General features: G+C 27.3%; 1 protein-coding gene across 2 annotated transcripts; it reads right to left on the bottom strand.

Annotated features, from left to right (window-relative positions):
* Positions 1 to 3418: 3418 nt before the first annotated feature.
* Positions 3419 to 12259, bottom strand: LOC126845787 (arf-GAP with Rho-GAP domain, ANK repeat and PH domain-containing protein 2). Of its 2 annotated transcripts, none has more exons than XM_050584686.1 (13): positions 12135 to 12259; positions 11158 to 11346; positions 9238 to 10715; positions 8008 to 8191; positions 7797 to 7914; positions 7494 to 7715; positions 5979 to 6382; positions 5666 to 5908; positions 5360 to 5605; positions 5171 to 5290; positions 5012 to 5094; positions 4888 to 4929; positions 3419 to 4599 (listed from the first exon to the last, which is right to left on the bottom strand). In XM_050584686.1, the coding sequence occupies exons 3-13, from the start codon at positions 10674 to 10676 to the stop codon at positions 4464 to 4466; spliced, it is 3237 nt and encodes a 1078-aa protein (XP_050440643.1). In that variant the 5' UTR covers positions 10677 to 10715; positions 11158 to 11346; positions 12135 to 12259; the 3' UTR covers positions 3419 to 4463. The 2 variants fall into 2 exon arrangements, with proteins under 2 accessions (XP_050440643.1, XP_050440642.1); XM_050584685.1 differs by having other exon boundaries at positions 9238 to 10683.
* Positions 12260 to 14042: the final 1783 nt, after the last annotated feature.

The raw sequence follows: 14042 nt of genomic DNA, 5'->3' as shown, positions 1-14042 counted from the left end.
CCGCTTTTGAAAATACACAGCTGAGTACCCCTAATGGCGTTTTGGGAAATGTAGTTGGAAGGTACGTTGACGTTTTTAGTTTTTACCGCGGCAAACGTATTACTATATAGTATTACGGTCGTACAGTAGGTGAATTCAGACATACTGGTTTTAGGTCGTATTGATGATTGATCTATGGGAAAGAATAAAAAAAAATCTATATATATATATATATATATATATATATCTCAAAGAATAATAAAGGCCGACTATATATCAAGTTGATAAGATCGATAGCAATGTATGGGTCACAAAATTGTACTTTAAGGAAGACCGAGGAGGATATTATATTGACCATACCTCGATCCGCAAACGGGGAATGACGAAAGAGACACAACGATGAGCTAAGAGACCTATACAATAGACCGGATGTATAGTAAACGAGATTAAAATAAAAAGACTTGTATGGGCAGGACGCGTGTGGAAGAAACCAGACGCTTTGATGAAGAGGACTGTGGCAAGAGAGGTGTTGAAGATTTCCAACCGGATACAGATTGGCATACACTACCGAAAAATCGAAAGGGTTGGAGACAATAATTGTCTTTGGATGTTTGGTCTAAAAAGCCGTAAGAAAAAAGAAGAAGATAAATCGATAATTTTGTGAATACAATATTTTTATATATTCTGATACTACACACGAATGCTAAACAATAAACTATAAAGCTTAAATTCGTTTTTAATAATACAACTTCTTTAAAGGATCTAGAAATCTAAATATTTAAAAACGCTATCCTTTTAGTACAGTATCGGCAAATATGGATAGTTCCATATGTAGTACACCGTAGTTTTCTGATTATCAATTATACAATTTAAAGTTTGCATTTCTAGAAGTACAAAAAATGTTGAAAATTAATTGTATAATTAGTTGTTTTTAAGCACACACACGGTTGAGTAAAAGTTGTTTTCAGTGTTATACGTCCACATAAAAATTAAAACATATATAATAAGAACGTCCCTGAATCAAATTCGGGTAAAATGTGCCTATCGGATTTGGTTAAACCTTAAAAAAAGCTTACTAGCAAACTTCTATTTGAAGTTTAAAACTATTTACGTTTACGACAGAGGGACAAATTTTTAAAAAATAGATTAAGACCACTCCCCTTCAAAAAAAATTCATTATCATATTATTAATTGATAATATGTTACACATATATGGGTTGTTTATTGTAAAAGTGGCGTAACTCCAAATTTTTAAAGTATGCAAATTTTAGCTTAATGCTATATATTGCATTATAAAAAAGAAGCAACTTCTATAAACGCAAAAAAAAATTTTAAAAAATAGAAAACACTGAAAATTGAATGGTCAAATTAAATATGAGTTAATTGTTGAGCCAAATATTGTTTATTAATAAAGGCTATTACAAAAAAAAAAAAAAAAAATGTTATATAATTATAAGAAAAACTTTAACCGCAATAAAATATACTTTTAAAACGTAAACGCCGTATGTCGACTGAAGATAGCAACTTATTACTTAAAAAAATAAATATGAAAATTGAATGTTCTTACGATTAATCAAATCGGATTTATCCCGACATCGACATAGTTTTGAAGTTGTCAATGATTTCTGATAAGTTTTGGGTAATTTAAAAAAACAATTATAAATTTTCCAACAATTCAAAAAATTGTTACACTACATTTTTGAATAAAAAATCCCTAGATTCTGGAATCATCTGAGCAAGTTTTGACACTTAAACCTTTGCGGTCCTTTGTAAAATATCTTTAAATTGAATTCTTAACATTTTGTCTAATCGCAATTGGTTTACACAACGCGCTCTTACGGAATTTGTAAGGAATCCAAACGGCATGTTCAGCTGTCTCAGCATTACAGCGCCAGCGATTCGTGGTCTAGGCGTCTGGCGTTAATATATATATTTTTTTTGTTCTAAATGCTAAAACATATAAAATATGGACCCTGGCTCGAAGAATGGTAGGTGGTATTTTCTTAAGTGCATAATATTTTATAGTCCTCTACGATTTTCAATTACAATTTCCAACTGGATAACCTCCTCAGATCAACCCGTTAAGACTTTGACAAATTAACGAATATGAGACTTCCAAAGAACGCTGCTCTTAGTGTACCTAACAAAAATAAAAAATTGCTCTTTCCAGCCATAGTCACTCCAAACAACCATTTAATATTTAATAGTTATAATATCGAAGATAAGTCAACAATAAAATCGTGCATAATTATTTTAAAATTATAGTCACAAATCAGCCATCAGGGGCGAATTTTTAGGAACGGCACCTCCCCCCACTCGGTTGGTCGCGTTTTGACATTTTTATAATTATTATGAATGAAATACTTAATTTATGATTTAACATTTGCACATAATATATTATTTAATTTCTAAGATAAAAATGAATTAACAACAATTATTTTCAAATCTTATTGAACTAAAACTAAATTTTTATTTACATGTGCTTGAAAAAAACCAAGTGTTGAGTAGGTTGTTTAACAGTTATGAGCCGGCTTAACAGCTTTATTTTCTATAAATCTGAAATTGTAGTCTTTTTTTTATTTCAACAAAAATGACTCTAGTTGTGGTTCAAAAACTACTTCTTTCCTTTTGCTGCAAGGGTAAAAACCCACCTCAATCACATTTAGAGATGTGTGTATGTCATGTAATATCGTTCAAGACATGACTTTTCTCCACAAAAGTTGACATACCTATTTCAAATACAAAAAAATGGTTGAAATTATACGCATTTTCTAATAGTTTGATCATAAAACCGTTATACATTTTGCTAAATGCTAATAACGCGTTATTTTGGTTAAAAAGCATTTTAAACATTTAGTAACGTCTAGAATTATTTAAATGTTGAAAAATTGTCATCAATTTGTCATGCGAATAAAATACTGATTACCTATTATGTTAGGTCTTTTCGATCACTTAGTCACAATTCGTCACTTAGATCCCCAACTTGGAAGTTAGTTTGTCCCACGGACTATGAACATACTTAATAATTTTTGAAGTTCAAATCACCACTACGCATAAGTCAGTGGCATTTTGCGACTTGTCCAATTGTTCCGACTAGGTTTTTTTTGTGTAGTTTTGATTTTATTTACCGGGTATTTGATAAGCCAAACCCCATATGGTATCAAAAAGGGAAAATAACTTAATTTCATTATTTATTAATAAATAAAAACTTAATAGTTTTCACTTATTGTAACAAAAAAAACTGTCAATAAATATAATATGGTCTGTTATTATTAATATCCATTATATATTATTTAGCATAAAATTTACTTTAACTTTAAACATAGTATCAATAATAAAATTGAATAAATAACTATTGAATATTTCGATATTAAGATCAACACAAATAAACATAATATTACACATAAATATATATTTGGATGTATAAATAGTTAAATAAAATAGTTATGAATTGGTATACAAATATTAGTTCCAAAAATAAATAAATTTCCAACTTATTAAATTGAGTTAAAAAAGTAAGAAATTATACTATATAATTCATAATTATTTATGTTTTCACAATATAATACTTGACAGTTAATACAAATTACTCCAAAGATACACATACATCTGAGTCTATTGAATACAAAAATAAACTATGAATAAAAAAAAACTAGCAGTTTTGTTTTTATAATAAATCCACAATTACTACTTTAATTTTGAATACAATGTTATTTATTTTAGTTGAACAAATATGTATAAATTAAAATAAGGTGTATTAATAGTTTTTACATTGGTCTTATTAAGTATCTAAAGTACTCCTGTTTGGCCGTTAGGGTATTTTTGATATTTGTATGTAAACTTGTATAAAATATTAATAAAATAAAAATAATGATAGTTTAACTGAAATAACCTAATGTTTGACTAGCATTTCATAATTGGGAATTAAAATTACTGTTAAATTGTTTTAAAAATATAATTTGTTAAAAATTGATAAGGCAAGATTAATTACATAGACTATATAAGCAATGGCACACACTTGAAATTTAGGTGGCAAAATAAATTTGTCACACAATAGTTATTTTTATGAATATACAGACACATAAATACAAATTTGGGTATAGCATTTGCTACCCCTAAATTATCTTGTGTGTATCATTGTATAACGAGATCTTATTACATTGGGTAACATGACTATTTTTTTTTTTTTTGCTAAATTCAAGAAAAATATACAGCTATTATATTAATAACATTTAACAACTAACAAAAAATTAATTATAATAAATAAAATATTACCATATTTTATTTGCGTATACAAATTGTTAAAATTAAATAAAACTCAATCTGAACAATAACATAATATTATATAATATTTAATGATAATAAAATTAAAAACCAAATTTTTGTTAATAAAAACTAAAAATAGTTACAATTAAAATTTTTACTTAAGTACTGTTTAAGTAAAAACAATTTTTATCACATTAACTAACTGTTTAAACATATTTTTAATCGAGTAAATTTACAGACACTGGGGGTAAAATGTTATTAACCCCATATTCAGCTATTAACAAGGCTGCCATCCATCTTAGATGATCTTCTTTTGTTGTTCCGGCAATAGACAAGCCAAAATTTTCTCTTAAGCTAATTATTATATAAAAAAGAAAAAAGAACCATTAAGAATATATTTAAAAATGTTGGACATGTTTAGAAAAAAAAACAAATAAGCAAAACAAGATTTGTAGCTATGAGATCATGGGTACAACCATCTTGGTTGCTGTCTGACTATTCTATAACTAAGTACCCCGCTGTTAATATTTACGATTGGGTTTCATGAACTATTTAAAGGAAAATGAGAGGTTATCTTTAAACTAACACCTATGTTTAAAAGTACTATATTAATATACTAATAAGGTATAACATTTTACTTACTCTTTAGGTGGGTCATCTTTTAATATAAATGTTATGCACCACCTACAGAACAGATAATACATGCAAATTATTATACATTAATTAATATTAATCATTATACATTTAATTATCACAATTAATATACCTAGAGTGAGGATTTCGCTTTGGTTCAAATCCAATGTACCAAATTAAATCTTTTACTGACCATTCATGCAAAACCACTGAACCCTATAAAATTACAAACTATTAAATTGTTTGTTGTACAATTATAACTACAAATATGTAAACTATAAAAAATAATTACAGATTTATCTTTGTAACAAATTAATTTTCCTTCATTGATTTCAAATAAATGAGATTTAAATGATTTGTTTTTTTGATCTGCGAACTTTAATTCTGTTGATATAGTTACAGGTTCTTTTGCCTACAACAAAGTATATATTTTAATAGATAAGAAAATAAATATAGTTTTATAAATCATTCAAGTACTTACAAAAGGTATAATCTCAACAAGTAATGAATTTGGTTGAAGACAAACAATATAGTTTTCTCGTCTATATTTTAAATCCCAATACGCCCAGCGTAATACAATGTCTAATAAAAATTCTGAATGATGAATTGGTCGAATTAATAATCCATTACAAACGACTTCTTGTAATCCAAGCAAATATCCTACACAGACACCCATTTTATTGGCTAGTTCTTCACATACCATTTCAGCTGTTTTACTCGGACTCAACTGAAATTAAACACGTTTCTAATAAGTAAAAATGTTTAAATATGTTTTAAAATTCCTTACAGTCACGTTAACACAATTTCCACTATCCTTGGAACCAAGATATATCCAAATTTTTAAATCTCCAGATGGTTTTGAAGATTTTATAATGTTTCCACTAGCCAGATGGTAATTTTTTAGTGCTTCTAAAATTCTATCTTCCCGTTTTATTTCATCGTCTTCCACAAGAAACAATTTAGGATACAACATAATTAAATCACTGATGACTTCAGATTCGTTTTTTGACCAATTCTGTGAATCATTATCCTAAAATAGGAGATATATTTTACATTTTTCTTAAAAAAGAAATAAGTTTATAATAATAGTAATAACACACTTCTATATGCATCAGCGTTGGACCCCATATTGAAGCTAAGTTTTGTACAGTCATTAAGTTTTTATCACTTTGTTGTTGAATGTAATATAAATGGCCCATAAGTTTGCGTACGGTGACATAATTTATAGGCGATAGCCTTTCTAACAAACTCCTATAAAGTATAATTTTTTCATCTTCTGAACAGTTTAATTTAGCAGCGTTACAAAAATGTGTATGAAATTCAGTTGTGAGTAATGGTTCTGGTAAATCTCGGAAAAATCGCTTTAAAACACTAGCAACATCATATTCTGAATAATCTTGATGGCTTAGTTGTACGGTCCATGCATTTTTTCTGAATTCAGACAAAAGTTTGGTGGCATTTGAACAAGACCCACTTCGCCTGTACACTCCTTCTGATAGACAACCTGTCAATTTAAAAGTATTTAAAATCGTTAAATCATTGTAGTTAAATAATCTAAACTGCCTATTTAATGAAACTATATTTATCACTATTATTAAGTTTAATTGCATAGTTGTATTTGTTTTTAATTATATTAATATAAACATAGTTTATCTAATTTAATGCATAAACTACAGTTTTCAAATTTGTTATTTTGTCATAATAAAATATTAGCAGTAGTTAAAAAATGTATAAAAACTTTTTATGAAACTAAACAAAAGCCAGTACAATGGAGTCGGACAATAGGGAGAAAGGGGAGGTCACAGGTCTACAGGAATTATTATAACTGAAAGTCAAAAAATCACTTTTAAATAAACGCTTTGAAGTGAATCTGTGAATAGTAAGTAAAAACCAGTACAGTCCAAACCAAGCACAGTTTAAACCAGCACAGTAAAAAAGTGTTATACGTAAGTGAGTAGTAGTAGTAGTAAGACAGTAAGGTAGTCCAGTGTTCACAGGGCCAGATACAAAAATAAAAAATAAAACATCATTGTAATAATAATATTTTCTCAGCTTCGCAATGCTAAAATACTTGTTTGAATTATCATTGACAACTTAACATTTCTTTTCCCTATCTATTTAAATTAAATAACGTTTTAGTCCTTGAAGTGTTAAGTGTTAATTATTAATTGACATTTCAATTAAATGGTTACGTTTTCTTTGTCTACTAATTAGACAATGTGAACTATTATATTTGTATCATTTCCTTTGTTATAGTTTAATCAATTACAATACATTTTTGAAAGGGTTTACGCCAATTACTGCAAATATTTTAAAGATATATAAAAACATTTTTTTTTTTTAATAATAATAATACAATTTAATACTTATAAACTTATTTTAAAAGTGATAAACATATTTAGTGATTTAAACTTCATTTTGAATTCTGTTTAACATCAACATGTAAGGAAAATCCCACTCTTTAAAAAAGCTAAATACCGAGTCTTTATAAGTATTATTAAGTAAAAATATCAGCTATAGAAGAAAAAAGAAAAGAAAACTGATATTTTAGAAAGGGATAATCAGTTGTATGTCACTACTATTTTTAAAAGTTTTATACTGCAATATTAACATACCATGAGCATAAATAAAGTTGACACATTTATCAACAACTACGGGGACTTGATCTTTATTCAATTGTTGATCTTTTAAAAATGGACTAGAGTTAACCGTCTCTGCTTTTATAGTCTCTTGCCATAATACAACTTCCGGCTCTTCATCAAACTGCATATAAATTGATTTTGTTACATAATCCAAAGCTAAAATATTACATTCTAACTCGTTATCTTCTTGTATCGCTAAAAATGTAAATTTGTTTAATACTAAAAAACCTTAATATGACCAATCTAAAAATTAGTTAGTACATTTAACATACTAACCGACGTTTCTGACTTTTCTTAGGTCAACTAATTCTGGCTCAGAACCTTTTTTTGTACAAGCAAGCATCCTATTATGTAATAGAATCCAAGATGGTTTCCATTCTCCATTTATACCTTCCTAAAATTATATGTTATTAATAAAAGTAACTAATACATTAGTATTAGTATACAATCATACAAATCACTAAGCTTAAATTGATTTCTAACTTACTTTTAACACTGCACGTCCAGCTCTGCTAAATTCAGAAGACATTTTTAGGGGAAATAGACAAGTTACTGATTCTAGAAACTTTTGCATCCATACCCGCCTTTCTGCAGTAGATAATGCTCCAAATAAAACCGGCCGGGTTCGAGACAAGAAATGTATTTTAAAACAAAATAAATTGTCACCATCACTGAAAAATAATTGGATATTTAGTTTATTCATTCATTTTAAAGAAAATTATTATTTTTAATATACGAATATTGAGTTTAAATTATCACTTCTCCTTCTCCTCCATCCATTAATTTCAAAACTATTGGCCCACTTATTTTTAAATTTCATACATTTTTGTTTAACTTAATTTTGGACATTTAGTCATACAGACTTGTTTAACTTAACACTGCGACCTTAATTATTGTATTAATTTATTATTTATAAAAAGATCATCAAGTTTTCAATAGTATCAAGATAATACTTTCTCTTTAAGTCACTAATTATCTCCAACATGACTATACAAATATAATTTTTCCAATAACAAAGTAATATCATTAATGACTACAAAAATAACAATAAATATAAAATTATTAATCACCTTAAGAGGACGTTACACCACCTATTTCTAAGGATTAAATTATACGCAACATTTCACAAAATCTTAATTTAAATCTTGAACTCTAGTGTATACTTATTAATACAGTAATGAGGATTTTTTATTGATTGCCATTTTTTTGTCAGACTATCACAGTAATTTCTACAGGATTTTTTTTTCAATGCCTTTATTAATAAAAAAATATACATTTTTAAAATACTTGTCCCGCGAAAAGCAGTTTTAATGGGAAAAAAATTGTAATTTATCTTACAGAAACTATTTATTATTATTTATTTCTATAGGATAAATTACAATTTTTTCCCCATTCAAACTGCTTTTTGCGGGATAAGTATTTTCGCAATGTATAGAAAACTTTATTTATGTCATAGCCTTTTTTTTTTTTATATATATATCTATACTTAATATTTTTTTATAAACAAATGAAAAAATGAGTCTTTACAAATAAAGTTTTTAAAAAACTAAATATGGTTATTGTAAATACTGACTTCACATTTTTGTCCCCCGCTAAACCATTTTTCAAAAAATATATTTTTTACCATAAATTAAATTATTATTTGTATTTTTACCCAAAATAAAAACTAATAAAGCAGTCTTTATATTAATCATAAATGTATTAATGAAATTATTACCTTATTTTGGATTCATTTACAATCTGAATGCTTGAGAGTGTAGTTAATGATATTGTGGTACCAACTTGACTTTTATTCTTTGAATACCTGAGCTGATCGCCAGTAATTTGACACCATTTTTTTTCTAAATCTTTAGTTTTTTCATTAGCACCAATATATAATGTACCATTATGAAAGACACTAGATTGCTTCTCATCTTCAGTTACTTCTTTTTCATTATATTCTTCTGGTTTTAATTTTAAACGTATTCTACGAACTGATCCTGTAGATCCTTCTGTAACTTTTTTAAAAGTTTGTTTCATGCTAATCCAACCTTTTATCGAACTTTTTCTTGACTTTTCATAAAATGTCATCTCTTCTGGAAGTTCAGTCTTCAACATGGCATCTATATCAACTACATCAGCATTTTGTTTTATTGCAGAACTATTAAAATCTTTTATGGAGTCCACACGTTCTGGTGGGTCTGGTATACTATATAAGTCATCATCTAAACTCTTGAAATCATATTCTGTTAAACTTCTAGTTTCAATAGTGCTATTGCGTGAAGGGTATAAAATTTCATCAATTTCTTGTAATAACAAACTCTCTTCCTTTTCGTTACTTCTATCTGCTTCATTATTAACATTATTTTCAAAGGGATCAAATTGAAACATAACAGACTTGGTATCACTTACTTTTTCATCATTTATCTCATTAGTAGGATACACATTATCAGACTTGGTACAAGTGGTTTCAGCACTATTACTGCTTATGTTACTTGAACTAATTGTTCTAGACTTTAATAAATTATGACAGTTTTCATATGGAGACTCTGTTGATGGTTTCGGTTGTCCAATTAAAACGAGCTCGTATATATTCTCACTGGACTCACATTGGCTGCTGGAATTACTCGAGGAAGGTATTTTATCATATATAATATCGTTAGGTAAAGGAGGCGGAGGAAAGTTGGGAGGCTGAGAACAACAAATGTCTGATTCTGCATAGTAAGTACTGAATGAACGTTCTGAATTACTGTCGGATGGAATGGGAGAATCAAAACTGAGGGAAGAAAATATATCATTATCAACTGGAGATTCACTTGAGGTGTCTTGTTTAAATTCTTCAGATGTTTGACTAATAGTATGGCGCCGGGCTGGTCTTGGCAACAAACTTCGAAATGACTTTTCAATACGAATACCAACATTTTTAGTATTTTCTACCACTGATTTTTTTCTTTCTTGAACATTTCCTGAGACCGATTTCATTTCTGGTTTAATATGCCTTTTGTACAGACTATTTATTTCTTCTTTAATAATCAAATAAGAACTGTCTCTTGAGCTACCATTTGAAGTTTCAGTGTTCACATTCTTGCGCGGCAATGGAACTGGCTTCTTTTTCAAATATTCTTTTGGTATATTATTCCTAGGAGGTGGTGTTGGGCGATAATCGTGATTCTCCATTACTCATCTATAAATTAAAACTATTATAATCACGTGTACCTATAATACAATGAAAGATCACATAAAATTATATAATTAAATTACTATTATTATGGAATGTTTTCATGCATACCATAGATAAGACAGTACACAAACTAAATCACTGACTAGAAATTGATCAATATAATTCAAATAGATAATTAAAGAACTTGTGCTAAAATAACTGTGAACTATTATCAATTAATAAATTTAATAGGTATGATGAAAAGCATTCTTAGAATTAGTTGATTCAGAATAAGTTGACATAAAAACAAAAACAAAATTAAAAAATTCTTAGATAACTTACATCGAGAGAGTTCCACAGAATACAATAAAATACATATTGTCAATAATGGAGAAAGAAACACATTTTTGATAACATTAGAATTTACAAGATAAATTACAAGAATACAAGAATAATTATTTTAAATAACATAATTATAATGTATTTGCTAATGATTACCTATTAGAGGTCAGACTGCAGATATCCAGATAATTACAATAACATCAATCATACGCAGTGACATATTTTAAGTTGAAGAAAAACAATTTTTACATTTTTCCATAGTCTAATGAGCAGTGTTGATCTTAATTTAGAAGTAATTTCACAGAACATCCATTCAATTAGGCGTGCTGTCGAATTCTATAGTACCTATATTAAATTTATTTATTGCATTAATACAGTGTGTAAAATTAATAATAAAAAGAAACATCTCAAATAAATAAATTACAAATTCAATTAGAAAATAGACTATATTTTTTAACCTAACAACTTGACACTTCATTACTCCCATTAAATCTGTAAGATATTTCCTCCCATAATATGGGTGACAAAATTGTTTGTCAATCCCAAAAAGAATTTCTACAGTGCTATCTATCATAATATTCCAGCATTTATAATTTATAATTATCGTAGTCACACCTATTTTAGCAATGAGTTATTAAAAACGACAATATATTGAACATCAATTTTAAAACAATTATTATTCTAAATTTTAAAAATTAATATAATTATATTACTTAGAATAAATACAAGTAGGTAAAGTTAAATAAACATGAATAATTTAAAGTTTTTTGTGACATTCAAAACCAAATCAAAAAAGAATAATTTTGCAAAAATCGTAATATTGTTAAATTGACATTCAAAATTTTAACAATTTTAACTTCTAGAATTGTTTAAACATGATACATTTTAATAAAGAAAAATTATAATAATTAGTCAGTATCTTAACAAATATCTGACACGAGATATTCCAATATATTATATATCAATATACCACATGAATATTTTTCATAAAATAATTAAGTATAGATTGAATATTTCAAACAATAGTTGAGCATAATATTTAAGAAATTATACGGTTAACCGATTTACTACTGTAACGTTTGTATGGTTAAACTAAAAAAATATTTTATTAATAGCGAAATAATATTATTTACCTCGAATACGATACTCCAATGGAACTTTTCTAATGAGAACGATCTACACAGCAGTTTTCAGAACGTAGATGATATTCCGTCGCACAATTATTCAACAATGCTTTTATCACAAAAACACCTGTTGAGAATTGCCCTACAACAACATACGCAATCAACGACAAAACAACGGCCTTAGCTTATCAGGTTTGGAAACATTATCATCGTAGTGCCGTACAACAAAGATAACAGCCATGAGTCATCTCATGATTTCCACAAGGCATAAAAGTCTATTGTCGCCGTCGGGCTTCGCTGATCACAACTGTCGGCTACTATGTAATTTTTTATTCTATTGAACTTCTTGTAACAAATACCTACTTGCAAGTTTCACATGTCTACTGCCTACCACTAGTCTAGGCCTATTTCCTAACCAAAGTTGATAAATTAAGATGGGATAAGTTTAACGAATAATTTGTGTCTTTATAATATATCTATAATTGATTTTACTAATATAAACAAAATGTTATTGATAAATCATAATATACCTAAACACGATTATTATTGCTGAACAGACAGAATTTAAAATGAGTATTATTACTTATTTTTATAAAGAATAAAAAAAAATCGTTCTATTGAAAAGTAATTATAACAACTCGTTTAATTTCTCCATTTGTCGCTGGGGAAAGAGAACTAATTCAAACTTCCATTTTATTCTTGAGTAGAGTGATGGAAATTTATTGACAGAAACCTCCCGAACAAATATCTTCAAACAAAATAAAAAAATGAATCAGTTAGGCAATTTCAATACTTTTTCAATGTGTTGTATTTTATGTTAATATAGTCTAATGTAACCCAATGGTCTTTGCTGCCGAGAGTAATAATAAAAAAAAAAAAATTTTTCCTAAATTTCTTTCTTATAAGGCATGTTTTTTTATTATATTTTATTTTTAACTTTGAATTTTTGATAATGCCAGAAATTGCCTAATTCTTTATTTTTGAGCTCTATGTACATTAGAGAAAAATTTTAATATTTGTTTGTTTAGGCTTTACGAGCCATGTATATTTTATATTTATATTTTATGTTAATATTTTATATATTTATATATATAATAAACGCAAATCGGCTTTCCATAAAGTTAAATAATAAACAAAATAACACTGATAACAGTTAACAAAGAATGAACAGTGAAAAATACATATGAAGGCCCCGGTGCAATAACCAGGTATGCCCACATTTTTTCAAAATCGTGTTTTGATATAGAAATGTTGAGAAAAAAAATCTCTTTCGATTAGTGCAACAACCGAATACGTCCAATGAATAGTACTGAAATAAAATAATAAAAACTGATTTTTTAATTTTTGTTGGGTGCAATAAACAGGTATGTCTGGACGTAACTGGTTGTTGCTCCCAACAACTTTAAACTTTATTTTGTTGATGCATTAAGGGACGTTGTATTAAATAACCTTATGTGATTATATTATTCCAAAGACTTAATCTCTAGTTAACTATTTATTTAAAAAATTATATGATTATTATTTAACGTACATACTAATAATAGATGACTTATTTACTACAATAAATTATTGTGTTAATTAGTTGGCTGCAATAACCAGTTATGTCAAAAAACAAAATTGGACGTAACTGGTTATTGTAACCATTGAAAATATAAATATCATAGTTTTTTTGTTTTTATAAATATTATCATAAGTATAAAATGTAAACCAAAGGAAATGGGTTTAATTGATGTATCTTATTCTTACAAAAAGAATAACACCACATTTTTAATTTTTGGTTCATTTACCAATTTTATAGAAAGTTTTTTATGTTTCCTGAACAGTTTTGAAAAATTGACGTACCTGGTTATTGCACCGGGGCCTTCATATATTCTAACCTAATGCTAAAAAAACAAGATGTGCAATTAACAAGTATAA

The sequence above is a fragment of the Adelges cooleyi genome, unplaced genomic scaffold (genome assembly GCF_023614345.1).
Source record: "Adelges cooleyi isolate 19-005CV unplaced genomic scaffold, UGA_ACOO_1.1 ACOO_flye_CR_arks_rails_tigmint_CR_PRNA_8, whole genome shotgun sequence".
Taxonomy (NCBI): Eukaryota; Metazoa; Arthropoda; class Insecta; order Hemiptera; family Adelgidae; genus Adelges; species Adelges cooleyi.
Note: the sequence above shows the minus strand (reverse complement) of the source record. Positions and strands in the feature narration are given on the sequence as shown.

Bases quoted from the DNA above. Each gene is read 5' to 3' on its own strand.
- LOC126845787 (XM_050584686.1), bottom strand. From the start codon at position 10,676: ATGGAGAATCACGATTATCGCCCAACACCACCTCCTAGGAATAATATA. The intron at 7,915-8,007 runs GTAAGTTAGAAA...ATATAATTTTAG, and splicing joins CTGGACGTGCAGTGTTAAAA to GAAGGTATAAATGGAGAATG. The intron at 4,600-4,887 runs GTAAGTAAAATG...TATAATAATTAG, and splicing joins AAAGATGACCCACCTAAAGA to CTTAAGAGAAAATTTTGGCT.